The sequence below is a fragment of the Falco peregrinus genome, chromosome 5 (assembly GCF_023634155.1).
Source record: "Falco peregrinus isolate bFalPer1 chromosome 5, bFalPer1.pri, whole genome shotgun sequence".
Lineage (NCBI taxonomy): Eukaryota > Metazoa > Chordata > Aves > Falconiformes > Falconidae > Falco > Falco peregrinus.
The window spans coordinates 95,267,502-95,281,419 of record NC_073725.1 but is presented as its reverse complement, the minus strand read 5'-3'; the positions used below and the strand labels follow the sequence as shown (position 1 = coordinate 95,281,419).

The 13,918-nt window shown below is 39.6% G+C and overlaps 1 protein-coding gene across 1 annotated transcript in view; it reads left to right on the top strand.

Moving 5' to 3' along the window:
- The window catches only part of PPP4R2 (protein phosphatase 4 regulatory subunit 2), a 32,723-nt gene extending 22,963 nt beyond the window's left edge, over positions 1 to 9,760 (top strand). The window contains exons 4-9 of the mRNA XM_055805319.1: positions 2,935 to 3,028; positions 4,490 to 4,527; positions 4,963 to 5,037; positions 5,459 to 5,602; positions 6,169 to 6,437; positions 7,420 to 9,760. Coding sequence (XP_055661294.1) covers positions 2,935 to 3,028; positions 4,490 to 4,527; positions 4,963 to 5,037; positions 5,459 to 5,602; positions 6,169 to 6,437; positions 7,420 to 7,733 — 934 coding nt within the window. The 3' untranslated portion in view covers positions 7,734 to 9,760. The remainder of the gene's footprint in view (positions 1 to 2,934; positions 3,029 to 4,489; positions 4,528 to 4,962; positions 5,038 to 5,458; positions 5,603 to 6,168; positions 6,438 to 7,419) is intronic.
- Positions 9,761 to 13,918: the final 4,158 nt, after the last annotated feature.

The following is a 13,918-nucleotide window of genomic DNA, read 5'->3' as shown; positions in this document are numbered from 1 at the left end:
TTCTTGAATCCTGTCCATATGATGAATTTTTAGTTTGTAATTCTTTCTGAACTGTAGTGCTAGGAAGTGCAGTTTTGAGTGTGTTTGTATAGAATTTTAAGTGGTTAGGTTAAGTAGGCAGATTAGGACTATTCATGCAGCTCATGTACTGAACTAATTAAATTTCTAAGCATATAAGATCTATTCTCATACTGCTCACAAAGTTTTACATTGGTGTTCATGTATAGATTTACACCAATTCAAAGTACTTCGATTTTAAAATCGCATTGTTAGACTATTTTAAAATAATAGTTTTATGGAAAGGAATTTGTAGGGTGCAGTGAACTTCGGGTTTTGTCAAGTAAAAACACTTGCAAATGTTGAACGGATTACATGCAAAGGGTGATAGTGTGACACTTGGTGCCATCTGCTGCTCAGTAAATGAAGTTTACTGTGGAAAATTTTGGAGGGAAATGGGCTAGGTTTGCTTTTTGTTTGAGCCTCATAGCTGAAAGTCAAATAGGAAGACAGCTTGTACTTCTGGAGCTAGTTGCAGGCTACACACTTTGAGTGTACTGATTTCCCAAGTACCTAGAACAGTGTTGATGTTCACAAAGTACTTCATGTATTAGTATTCCAGGTGTGCAGTTAGGTACAGCTGAATACAAAGTAGCCAGACAGTGATTCTCCAGCACGTTTTACAGATCTGGCTGATGAAAAATAATTTACATTCTGCCTGTTTTTGTTTCTGAGAAATAAATTGGTTTTGAATGTACAGTCTATTAAAAAATTACAAAGTCTCTTTAATTATGCACTTTTCAACCCAAAACCAAAATGGCCATCAATGGGGGAAACAGCAGGTACAATTAGTACTGTACCTATGTGGAAAAGTTAATGGGTCAAGTAAATTCTTTGTGAGTTAGGGCTGGAAATCTCATTAAAAGAGGGCACTACACAGGAGCTGAACATCATGAAGAATTTGGGTGTCATGAAAGATTACGGATTGACCAAAACCTGCTGAATAGCAGCACTATGTGATTGATATGAAGGAAGCTTTAGGGAAATTAAGCTGGACAGTGGTGCCATCATTATTAAGACTCTATGTGTAATAAAAAGAATTTTAAGGAAAACTTGTTCCTGGTTTGTGCTGGTTTGTACTTAGCAAATTTTGGGGATGGGGGAGGAGATGCTTCTGGGTCAAAATAGGGAGGTGAAATGTATTTTGCCTGGATACTGAGTCACTCTCTCCCTGCCGTTTTACTTGCTTTTGAGCAATAACATGTGAAAACAAATCTCTTAGAAATACCATCATCTTAAAGTGTTACTTTTTGCAAGTGTTTAATATATTAAATACTTCATCAGCTGTATTATAACTCTGCACAGCTGATTGATGGAGATCAACTTCACAATCTTTTTGTTCTTAGAAGTCAAGTAAATATAAGTTGGAGTGGTGTAATTCAGGGTGAATAGCAAGGGAAGGCATTAACTAGCAGGGTAAATGTGATAAATCTGTGTGTAGTTTTTTTTTTTTTATAAGGTAGCTGTGTTGGAACTAGGGCCAAGGGTGGCTGCATTGTGGCCTACCTCTGTGCAGTTCTCCAGTTGAGGATTATAACTTCCTCTATAACATAATATACAGTCAGTTCTGAAAAATGTAATTAAATTGTTTCTGCTTGGTCACTCTTTCTGATTACTGCTTGCTTTTACTTGAAGTGTCATATAGTATGAGTCATCATAGCTATGCTGACCTGCGCACTGAAACAGTGGCAGATCTGTGCATCTTTAAGATGTGGCTTTTTAGCAATGAACTGAGCTTGAGATAGATACTGTATTAACTGCTGAAATAGGCTGATGATACTGTGTACAGAGTTCCTCAGAAAATAATAGAAGTTGAATTTTTATCAAGATTTACAGTATAGGCATATGGGCACACACACATGCATGTAAGTGTGTATTGATGTCGCTGTGGAAGATCCCTTTCAGCCCAAGCCATTCTATGATTTTATGATATGATTTTGGTTTATCAGTTGTATTTCCAGTCAAGAAATGGCCTTAAGTATTGTATCAAATACTTTTCTTGGATGAATTTTTGATGTGTTTATGTGGTTTCAACTTCAAATAGTTAACTTTAAAAATGCATGATTCTTTATTACCTTTTTGAAGTGACTTTTACAGTATTTTACTGTTTTGTCAGAAGTTTGTTAAAATGTGTCACTGAATTTGCAACGAAAGTGTGACATCTCAGGTAACTGGTAAATGTATGTAAAGCATTGCTTGTCTGAAAGGTCAGTTTCTCATTTAAGCAGGGATGAAACTGAGTGTAGAATTGTCAGAAAACAATGTGTGAATGTGGTGCTTATGGATTCATGTATCTTCCTCTGAATTTTAATTATTTTTACTGAGCTGTTCCTTGATAGCTAAGTATACTGTCCAGTTGTGGCAAAATAGAGTATTTGTAACACCTGAAATGTAATGGCTCTACTATTTCCAACATTTAATGCTTTTTCTGTAAATGTATTTTGTAAAATGGGAAATAAACCGCAAGTTGAATTTTTTTTAGCTGTAGTGTGTATGACTCAGACTTGCTCTAAATCACTTACCATCTCTGTTCTATGTTATTTGAATAATAAATACATTACTAAACTATTTTGCTGTTGATCTGATTTCCTATTTATTGTTTTAATTGTTTGAGTTGTGAGATGATGTATTTAGGATTCTACTTCAAGTATTTTGTGGCGGTGAGCACAAAAGACAGTGATTTTGTTACTTCAGTGTATGAGATGTGGGGGAAAATAAGGGCTTGAGTTACTACCCTATATTGCTGACGATAACAAATTTCAGTACTGTTTTCTTTCTGCCTTCTTGATAAGGGGGAGAAACCAATAAAGTTGTTGCTTCCTAACAGTCATACCAATTAAAATAAAATTAAATTGTCATATATCTATTTCATTGCAGCATCCCCTTCACTATTCAGCGACTCTGTGAGTTGCTGACAGATCCTAGGAGGAATTACACAGGAACAGACAAATTTCTAAGAGGTGTGGAAAAGGTATGTATTTTTCCGAGCGAGAACATGGCTAAACAGTCACAACTACCACTTAAATAACCTCTGAATTACTCCCAGAGGTCTGATGGTTTCGTTGTGGCTCATAGCCATAGTATAGCTAATAGCTACTCTAAGCATATGAATTTGTTTCATGCCTTTTAATATCAAAAAGCAGTTTTAAAATAACCTAAGACACAAGAATAAATCTCAGGGCTGTAACTGTTGTGTTTCCTAATTACTGTGCAGTACTGAAACTGTAGTTTGTGGAGGGTCTAATGTCACTATGTAGATTGAATCCAAGCTAGAAGTAAATAATCAGTTGAAATAATTTGATTTTTTTTAGCCAGGTATGTCATTCCATGTTTGGCTTCAGATAAGATCCCGTAGGTGAAGGGAGGGCCCTTCCCCCGGCCCCACCCCCCCCACCCCTGCCAGTGTCTTTTATTTCAGTATTTGAATAATTTTGGGTAGAGGACTGTGCTTTTGTAAAAGCATACAAATGTCATTTAATGATATTTTACAGCTTATGTCAGAATATGGGATCTTTCAAAAACAGATAAGACTATCAAGATGTAGTTCCACGTAGGATTTTCTTGATGGCAAAATTGGCTGGAGGTTCCTATTTAGACAGTTTGGTGGAAGAAAGGTTAACTTGTAAACGGATTGGTTTTCACTGCTGTAGCAGATGCAGTCAGGTGTATTCTTGCAAATTAAGGTAGGAATAAAATGGACAGAGGGATTTCACAATGCCATTTCTTAGCCAACAATGAGACTTGTGAAACCACAGCTCAGGTTTTATGGAGAGCCCTCCCTCAAGTTCATCTGGGTTAATTGAGCTGGCACTCTGTTAAAAGCCCCCCTGTATAATTGGGCTGAGTATTGATTTGAAGAGAGAAACTGAATTTTTAAGCTAGGTTTCTAGTTGTTAAAACTGATGTAGTTTGCTATGGGATTGAAGAGGGAGAGGTAGCTAAGCAAAATGTGCTGAATTAATTAATGTTTCTGCCCCTTGTTCATGTGGGGCAAAAATAATTTAATATTTGAAATACAGCTGTGCCAAAAATGTTTAATAATGCTTGTACACTTTCAGTTGCAGGGCTCGTGTACAAATAGAGCTTTCTTAAGCATTTGAGAAGTTTTTCAGCATTTCTGAGTACTTTGCTTTCCAGAGATATTTTGGTTAGAAATCAGAAACATTTGGGCCTGAGGCTTAATGTGCTGGTCTTGTCATGACAGTAACCCACTTAAGAAAATACTGATATTTTGTTATAATTAATGGCCTGACTTTGTAAAGAGGGAGCAGAGATACTTCTTCTCTATCTGTCATGCGTTTGTAGTGTTCCACCCAATTTTCTGTAGAGATACTTTAACAGATACAACCACAATCCTGTAATTCTAATTTTTGGGGTTTTGTCAAGAGCTGAAGCTTCTGTTTCTGAGCTCTTAATATGTTGTTTATTACAGAATGTCATGGTTGTCAGCTGTGTATATCCATCTTCAGAGTAAGTATCACCTTTGTTTTCTTGAAACTTCACATTTCTGTTAGTAGAGGGGAGACTGTGTGCGTGTGTGTCTGTTATTCCTGCAGAGTTCAGGTTTCCCTTATCAATAGCTAGGTCAATACTAGTGGTAGTCTGCAAGTGTTACAGGTAACAGTTTGGAAACGAACACACTGCTTTGGAATCAGATATATGGTACAGTTGAGTATTATCTCTGAACGCTAAGCCGTTACTTTGTACCATAGCTGCTGGTGGAAAAAAATGGATACCCCTCGATAACAGGTGTGCTGTAAATTCATATTGTAGCCTGTTTCCCTAGTGTAATATATGTCACTCCTCGAGGACAGGCACTGGGGGCCTATTTAAGTTGCGGGGAGGGATTCTGTGTAAACAAGCTTACAGTAAGTTCCTTTATTCATAACATTGTTTTTTTGTTAGGAAAAATAATTCCAATAGTTTAAATCGGATGAATGGTGTTATGTTCCCAGGAAATTCACCAGGGTACTCTGACAGGTAAGTTGAGTTTCGGGAGTTAGCTTTTTCTGGATAAAAGCAAGGTAGCTCTGAAAATAGCTGCTTCAGATCGTGTATCATTACCTATTCTGGTACTAAATGGGTAGCCTTAAAAATGGTGTGTGACATGGGATATTGGGGAAGGAAGGTAGAGGAGGCACAAATATATGCACTATGTACTCTGGGGTTTTTTGATCTTTTTGTAACCTCATTGTTCAGGATTTTTTTAATTCAGGTTTTTATCATAGTTTGCATGCTACAAACATGTAGGCAAGGATTTTTTTATTCAATATGAAACAGCAAATTACCTGATCTTCTTGTTCTGTTACCTTGTAGAACAAGGTTGTAGCCTTTTTCTGCCTATTAGTAACAAATTGCTTTACTAAAACGGTGGGTTAACTTTTTATTGTTATTTTTAAAGATCTAATGTAAATGGTCCTGGAACTCCCAGATCAGTAAATCGACCGAAGGTTTCTTTGTCAACTCCTATGACAACAAACGGTTTGCCAGACAGCACGGAACATAAAGAATCAAGCTTGCAGCAAACAGAAGACAAAAAACACAGGTTTGTGAGGAGTGATGTATTTTGAGGTTTTATTATTCTCAGTTTTTTCACTTTACAGATATTTTTAAAACATAATGACTAAGGTGTGCAAAATTAAGTCTTAACGTACGAATATCTGCAGCAGGATTTGATAGGTGTATTTACTACTGTTTGGGCTGTCTAGCTAACTTCTTAGCTCAAGTTTCCACAGTTGCAGTAACACATCTTGTAAGCGTAGGGGATGTACAGTAAAAATGAAGAGCCAGCAAAGGAGTTCAGAAATCCACAGTTGCCATATTTGTGTCAGGATGTTAAGCTATAACCAGATACGATATTTCATAAACATTTGCCACCACTTCTGACAGTAGGACCTGTCTGTAATTTGGACCCACCAGAGTAGCCTGACCATGTTGTTTTCACTGACAATCAGGAGTGATGGCTTTGATGTTTTGTTATGTAATAAGTGAGTTCTACTGTTACATCTCATCTCGTAGAGCATTTAACTTCAAGTAGCTGCTACTTTAAGTGTGTCAAGATACAGAATGTTTTTCTTCAATAAAAACTACAGCTGCTTTTGTTGTTTATAGTGAATCACCAGCATCTGAATCGGAAGGTGCTCAGAGCAGCCCAGTAAAAAATAAGCATTCTGAAGATGATCCTGCAGAGGCAGAAGGACATGAGGTAAAAAGACTTAAATTTGACAAGGAAGGGGAAGCCAGAGATGCATCTAACCAAACTGCCTCCAGTGAAGTTTCTTTAGGCATGGGGGAAGAGTCAGAAACATCCTCTGCACCTCAGGATAAAGAAAAAGATGCTACTTGTGCCAGACAGCACTGTACAGAGGAAGAGGAGGAAGGTATTTCAGATTTTACTGTCTTTGCTCTGTGCCTTTTCCAAGGAGTTAAGATTTACTTTGCCGGAGGCCAATGCTGTTGGGATTATTGAATGTCTCCAGTTGTACTTAAAGATGAGCTGCTTGTTCATACTTGGGTTTTGCGTAATTTAGCAATTCTGTTATTGCTTCCTTCTTTTTAGTCCTACATTGCTATTCAAAAAAACATAAACTGGTACTTAAATTCTTCCTAGACTGTAAATTATGCAGGGGTGGTAATGATGTATCAAGAGTTTGAGAATCCCAGCTTTAGGGTATCACCAGATGTTCTTGTCTCTTTTCCAGAAGGTGGATATGTCATATCTACATTTGACTGTCTTTGTTAATAATATAAATTACTGAAATGTGGATATAGTTATGTTCTTCCACTGAGGCTGAACAACAGTCTCTCTAGATCCTATTAGAACAGTGAAAATTGCCTCTCTCCAAGGCAGGCCCTGTACCTAATTAAAAAAAAAAAATAGATCAGTCTCTTAACTGCAGTTATTTTTTACGTATTCTCCAAAGTTGCCTTTTAATACCAATTTTTTAGTGGCTTGGGTATTTGTAAAATGTTCCTCCAGATGATGGTGGATGTATACTTGAAACAGTAATGTTTGCAACATTTCCAAAAGACTGGTCCTGAAGGCAAATGAAGGCATGTGAGGAAGCAAGGAAAAGTTACTTTTTAGACTGTGTCTTTATCCACTGAAGCTTAATTAAGTGAAGCTACCTATTTAATAAAAATACTGGACTTTATGGTATATTAGGGTAGTTTGGCTGTCCTGATGGAGCTGGCTAATAAATGATTTATGAGTTGGGCCATCTTCTAATAAAATCGAGGGTTGTCAGTTTTTCCTGTTTTTGGCTGTGTTGGGAAGTATGGCTCAGCAGAGCTGGGAATTGATAGCAGGATTAAGATATGTTTAAAAAAGTCTTAGTAATACTGTGCTTTCACTGTTTCTAGAGTCCTTCATGTCTCCCAGAAATGTTGGTCCAGACAGAAAAGATCAAGAAAAAGACACTGAATCCTCAACTGTGAATGAAGAGACCTCTGAGGAGAACAATCAGATGGAGGAGTCTGATCAGTCACAAGCAGAGAAGGATTTACACTCGGATGACAGTGAAATTAGTGGATCTGCCAGTAGTGGAGCTGACTGCAGTGAAACTGAAGAGTTAGGGTCCTATGCTAGTGAAACTCCAGAAATTTCATCAGAGACCCCTATGGAAAACAGTGACGAAGCCACAGAAGTTGCAGATGAACCTATGGAGCAAGACTAATTTAAATACTTAGATGCAGTATTTTCCATAAGGCTCTGGTTTTACACTGTATAAATAATTTTATGTAATAAAGTGGACCTTTAGTTTTACAAAAAGAAGCAGGTTGTAAAATAAACTTCTCCATGGATTGAACCTTGAAAGAGTTGTACATGATAAGAACTGTGAATACCAGCTCCTTCAGGTCCTGCTTACCGCTGAACTTTCGTTTGGTCAAATCAGTGGTTTGTGTATAGTTTTTTTTATTTAGAATAAAAGTTTTTAAACTGGAAGGTAATTATAATTTTGACAACTTTTTTGGAGATTACCACACCTAGTTGTATGTAAGCAAGAAAGCTTTTTGTCTTGTCTTTTTCTGACGGCTTATAGCAGTTACTTCATATTTTGGTTACAGTTTCAACATTTGACATGTGAAATAATGGGGTTTCATGCTGTTTTCCAGATTTTTATTTGAATACACACTATGAAACCTTATGTTGTGTGTTTAAAATGTGTTACATTTCACACACACATATATGTACGCATGCACACGTATGTGTACCCTCATGTTCTAAGGGGGAAATGGTAAATTTTTCTGTTTCTATAAAAGACAAATGCAGCAAATACTTTTTTCTATAGGAAAAGACTGAGTTCACCTCTCAAGGCACTTTGTTTTGGAAAACAAAGCAAATGAAATCTGGCCCATATGAAACCCTGGAAATAGTAACATTGTTGAAAACACCAGAGTAAACACATTCCAAGAGAACTGTTCGGATTACAACTCTTTTGTATACCTCTGAGGTGCCTGAGTGAAAGGATTTCATTTATTTATGAGAAAATGTGCTTTATGTTGAGAACGTTGTAATCAAAACATTAGCTTAAACTTTTGTAGAGGAAATGTTTGAAAATGAGATAAGAAAATATCTTGGAAGAAATGAGCAGGTACTTTGCCTTTTTGAGTGCTTCTTGGAGCATTGTGAATATTGTAGAGAAGTCTCAAATTTATTCTAAGGTATGCAGATGGCATCGGTATGATCACACCACTGTATTGGAAGAATTACTACATGACCGTAGTTATGTACCCGAGCTAAACACCTGAAAGGTTTAGGGGTGCATAGAAATCACCATGATTTGTATAACATTTTGGAAGTGAACTAAATATTTTTGAACATGCTACTTTGACAGCCAGTGTTACATTTTTTCAAACCAGCTCAAAGCACAAACTACTGCTTTAAACTCTTGATATTTTCCAGTTCCCATATTTAAAGACATGCAAGCTGCAACCTCCCAGTCACAATTACTGGCTGCCAAATTTATACCTGTTTCTTCAACTGTACCTTTTTGATATTTAGAGTTTTTAAATTTCTGTAAAGTAGATTTTTGTAGATTGTAATGAGTGCTCACTGCCATTGTGAAACGGTATATAATTGTATAATTTCTGTGTGTAAACTGAATGCTTGGGCTTTCAATACAGTATTCATATAAAGCAATAAATATTAATATTATGAAATATCGGAGTACATTTTTATCAGAATTGTCCCTCTTCGGTTTTAAGTTCTCATACCTGAAGTACAAAACTGACCTCTAAAATGCATGCTAATAGTTTCTCGTACTACATGGTATGCTTCATATTGTTTTGGGGAAATCTAGGTTTTGATTAATACCAGAATAATTTGGCTCAGTTGGAGTATTTATAAAGTTACTACTTGCTCATGTTACTTACCAAGTTCTAAGCAGACAGGATTCAGGGAGATGCTTGCCAAAAAAAATAATCTTATTGATAGAGATCCCCTTGCAGAAGGAAAATTGTACCTTGACTCATTTTCATTGTGCTTGAGGGTTGGATATGTATTATGAAATTAAAGAACTGAAGCAAAATGTTGAAATTAGGAAAGCTTAAAAATATAGTGACATCTTAACACTTCTTGGGTTTTTTTAAAATGTTTTGCCAATGAGAAAATTTTAAAATTTCTAAGTTTAGAGATTTCTGAAATTTTCTTTAGACTGTTTATTTGTGAAGATATTGTCAATAAACTTGTTCTTTAAGCACCTGTGACCTTTGGATATGTTTGTTTTGGCAGCGGTAGTGCTACTGTTGCAAGGACTTGCAGAAGAACTTTGAGGTATGGATTCATTTATATATCTGCACTATTTTTTTTTTGAAATGGCTAATGGAAATTGAAATCATGCTTTAACGTCACAGTGAGTGTCATAATACTAAACGTGCCTACATTTAAAGATTGCATTTACTTTAAATGAGAGAAGATCCCCCATCCTGTGTTTTTTTTTAAGGTGAATTAAAAAGAGCAAACCCAAAGTACTGCATTTCTAAGCAGCTGTGTCCTGTTGGTGGCCCTGCACACCCCCAGAGACACAGGCAGCTGCTTTTCTGAGTGCCTGGAGGTGTAGTGTTGAATCTGTCCTCGTACTTTTCTAAATCTGGATGCTTGAAATTCTGTGACACCCCAGAGCACATTTCTGCATACAGCCGCTCAGACAGAATCGGTTGTTTTGCTTGGATCCACGAAGGAAGGGGGTGGTTAAACCCCGGGAAACCTGCAGCACGTGCTTTGTAGTGCTCTTGGGTGTATTTCCTATTAAAAAATGCTGTTAACGTGGGGCCAGAATATAAATAGAAAATGTAATGGCATTCACCTTCCAGAGCACAAGGTGAAGGTCAGCCCTTAATTGTGCTCTTGGTACTTGAAAAAATAGTTAGAAAAGTTGCTTCCCTTGTAGGACCTGAGATGCTTTGTCAGCCTTGATTTTTTTTTTTTTTTTTTTTTTTTTTAAACCTTTGGAACTACTTTAATGCTTGCTGCAGGGGTGCCCTTCCAGCATGGCGTGTACTTGGGGTTATGGAGGCTTTGGCTGGGTGCTGCCCAGTGACCGCGGAGGAGCTTTGGCTGAGCTCCCAGTGCAAGGGGCACACTGTAGGAAAGGTGTGCGTCCCCTTGTCTCGCAAACGGAGCTCAGAACGAGCAAAAGCCACCTCCCTGTAACACCTCCTCTCCTTTGTGCCCTTGCTACAGTTGTCTGAGACTGCATGAAGTTCTGGGCCAAGGATCATCACTTCTTTTTTTATTGCTAAACAGGTCCAGAACAAACTGATTTCTTTTAAAAAATCCTCTTGGATCTATTACAGGCTTGAACAAAGTAAACTTTATTTTTTTTAAATCATCTTCTGAGGGTTTTCATGGCTAAGGCACCTCTGGCTGCAGCACTGAGTATTGCTTTTTTTTTTTTTTAAAAAAAAAAAATTCAGCAGGAAATACTCGTGCCTGGAGAAGTAAATTGGAATTGCATTTCAGTTTATGCTTAGCCTAGGGGATGGAGACATGGGCTGAAAAATACTTTTGCTGCTGCTTCAGTCTGTGAGAAATTTTGTATGTGTCTTGTTCTTTACTCCAGTTCACTGAAAAGCTGTATCACGACTCCAGCAAGATTGTCCTGAGTCTGGTACAAAAGAATTAAGCTTTTATTTTTAGCTTCTTTGTTAATTGCATGTGGGAGAAAAAAACCAACAGAGCTGAAGCCTGATAGAATCTTAGTTATATGAGTTTTCCGTTGTAATCATTAAATGGCAACTCAGTGATCAATTAAAAACTTTTTTTTTTCCCTCAAATGAATGCCTTCTATTGACTACAATTGTATAAAGCACCCTTCTGCAATCCGTTGGCATTTTTTTATTCATATAGTGCATTTCTAGGAAGAGTTTAAAGGTTACTTGCATCTCAATGTGTCTGAGGTTGATGTTTTTCAGTCAGACAAGTGTGTAAGAGGTCAGGGTTACCAGAGGCATCCCAGTTATAGCCCTGCCATTTCCAATGAGAGACACACTCTCCTGTAACTAGTAAGCTGTAAATCAGAGCAAGTCTTCATCCTCGTTTGCCTCAAGGACATTCACATCAGCAAATTCTTTGTGTATAATATTCTTTTAGTCTCTGCATGGTTTAATTGAAAGGGGTTAGCTCTGAAATTTGCATATATAGGCTGTACCACATGCCCATGGATTTGTGCTCTGTGCCTCTGTACAGTGAATCATTCTGCCGCTGGGCCTCTCCCACAGACTGATGGTTATCACGAGTTTATGGTGTATTTGTCTTGGTTGCTGTATTTGTAAACAGCTTCTGGGACACATGGCACCTTATTTCCAGCATTCCTGGAGCCTGTCAAAAAATATTCATGCCAACAACTGATCTCCTGCAGACTTAAAATTTTAGGTTAAGAAATAATCCTGTTTTTTAGCTGGAAGGGAACGTTCTGTTTTCTGTGGAGAGAAATGGCAATTATGTTTAGGTTCTGAATGATCTTTTGATGCCTGTAAAAAAGGCACTTGCAGTCATTCCCCAAATTTCGGGATGTTATTTACCAACTCATCTGCAAGGTTTGCTGCAAGCTGTTGCATCCTTTCATTTGTAAGTTGATCCTCTGTCCTCGTGGTCACTCGGGAAAGCTGATTTCCTCCATCCACGTTTATTGCGATAAACCATAGACAGACTGTGAACTACTTCTGGCCTTTGGAAATTGTTACCGTGAGTAAGCGACTCCCGACTGGCTTGTCTCGTTCTGTGGTCCAGTTTGTAATTGCTGGATCGTGTCACCATGTGAAGAGATGAGAAATTTTGCGGGGTTCTGAACACCGCAAATGTAAGAGCTGCTCGGGCGAGCAGTACTTGATGCAGGGGATGTCCGCGTTTTCGGCCGCGGCGGTACAACAGGGAACTTCGCGTGTTTAATGGCCCTTAACCCGCGTTCCCGCCGGCGGCTCGCTGCAGCTTGCCAGAGAAGCAGCGTAAACACCGGCCGCCTCTTCAGCCCCGCTGCGGAGCGATCGGTGCCCCCGGTAACGGGGCCGCGTCCCGGCAGTGCCCGCTCGGCTCGGCTGCGGCGCGGGGCTGCGCCCGCCGGCACCATGGCGCCACCTGGCGGCCGGCAGCGGCACCTGCGGGAGGGCGCCCCGAGCCCCCGTGCGGGGCCGTGCCCGAGCCCCGCGGGTGGGAAACGAGGAGTTCACCGAGGGAGAGAACGGGGGGAGGCGGCGGGGGGGTCCCCGCGGGGAGGCTGGGCCGCGGGAGGAGCGCTGCCTGCCCTCACCCACTGGCTCTGGGGACACGCTCCTACCGACAGGCCCCCTGCAGCCCCGCAGGGAGACCACGGCTGGGACAGACTACAGGTCAGTGAGGGTGTCACCAAATATTTAAGATTAATCATCTTAGCAGCAAATTAAGCTGCCATTCCTCATCTTGACCTTCTCCCCTTCCATCCTATCAAGAACGTGCCTGGTGACTGACTTCCCACTAGCAATGCTCTAGTGCGTTGGAAACCCAGTTTGTTTCTCCTGCCACTCCAGTTTTCTGCCTGCAAAACTTAATAAACCCCGTTCTCCCAACCTTCCCCAACAGCGTGTGTTGCTCTGAGCCATCACTCTGCTCCCGTTTGTGTCCCTCACCCCCAAATTGCTGTATCCAAATCAGGACTCGGCATGCCAGCTGGGGCCTCCTGAACAGGGTGAGTAATGCCTCCCCTGTGCTGTGTGTGTGTCTCAAAGTGATGTTTGACTGCATCCAATTTGTGGTCCACCGTAATCTCCAAGTCGTTTTCTGCCCAAGTTGTTTCTGAACCATGATGTCCTGTGGCATATATTTAATTTTGCCTGAAGTGTACTGCTCCACTCTTGTCTCCTTCCAGCTATGTCGCACAAGCTTTTGTACCCATACTGGGTTTTTTTCTTTAGATTTCTTTGAATGTTCATCTTGTTTCATAAGGCCTTTAAAAGCGCTTCTCCCTTTGCTGTGCTCTGCCGGTACTCTCAGGGGCACTTTATGTTGCAGTGCTGTCTTGTTAATAACAGTCTGGAACAGAACCGGACCCAGAGCAGATACTTGTGGGGTTTAAGCTGATCTTAAACTGTGCTGGGGACGAGGACAGTGAGCTGGGCCAGTGAAAGCAGAAGGCCCAATCTTTAAGACAATGCAGTTCTAGCTTTGCTTTGTTAGTTTGTATTTACTCAAAAAGTGCAATAGCCGTGTGTTAGGGCCTTCAGCGAGGGATGTTGGTACCAGTGTAACAGAAACAGCTCGTCGTTGTGGGTTTCTCGTGACACGTAGCAGGCAACAGCTCCAAACCGCAGCTGCTCAGCTCCTGCTGCTGAGCCTGCTCCCATCCCTCCCTGTGATACTCGTGTTCTCAGACAGGTTCAGCACCAT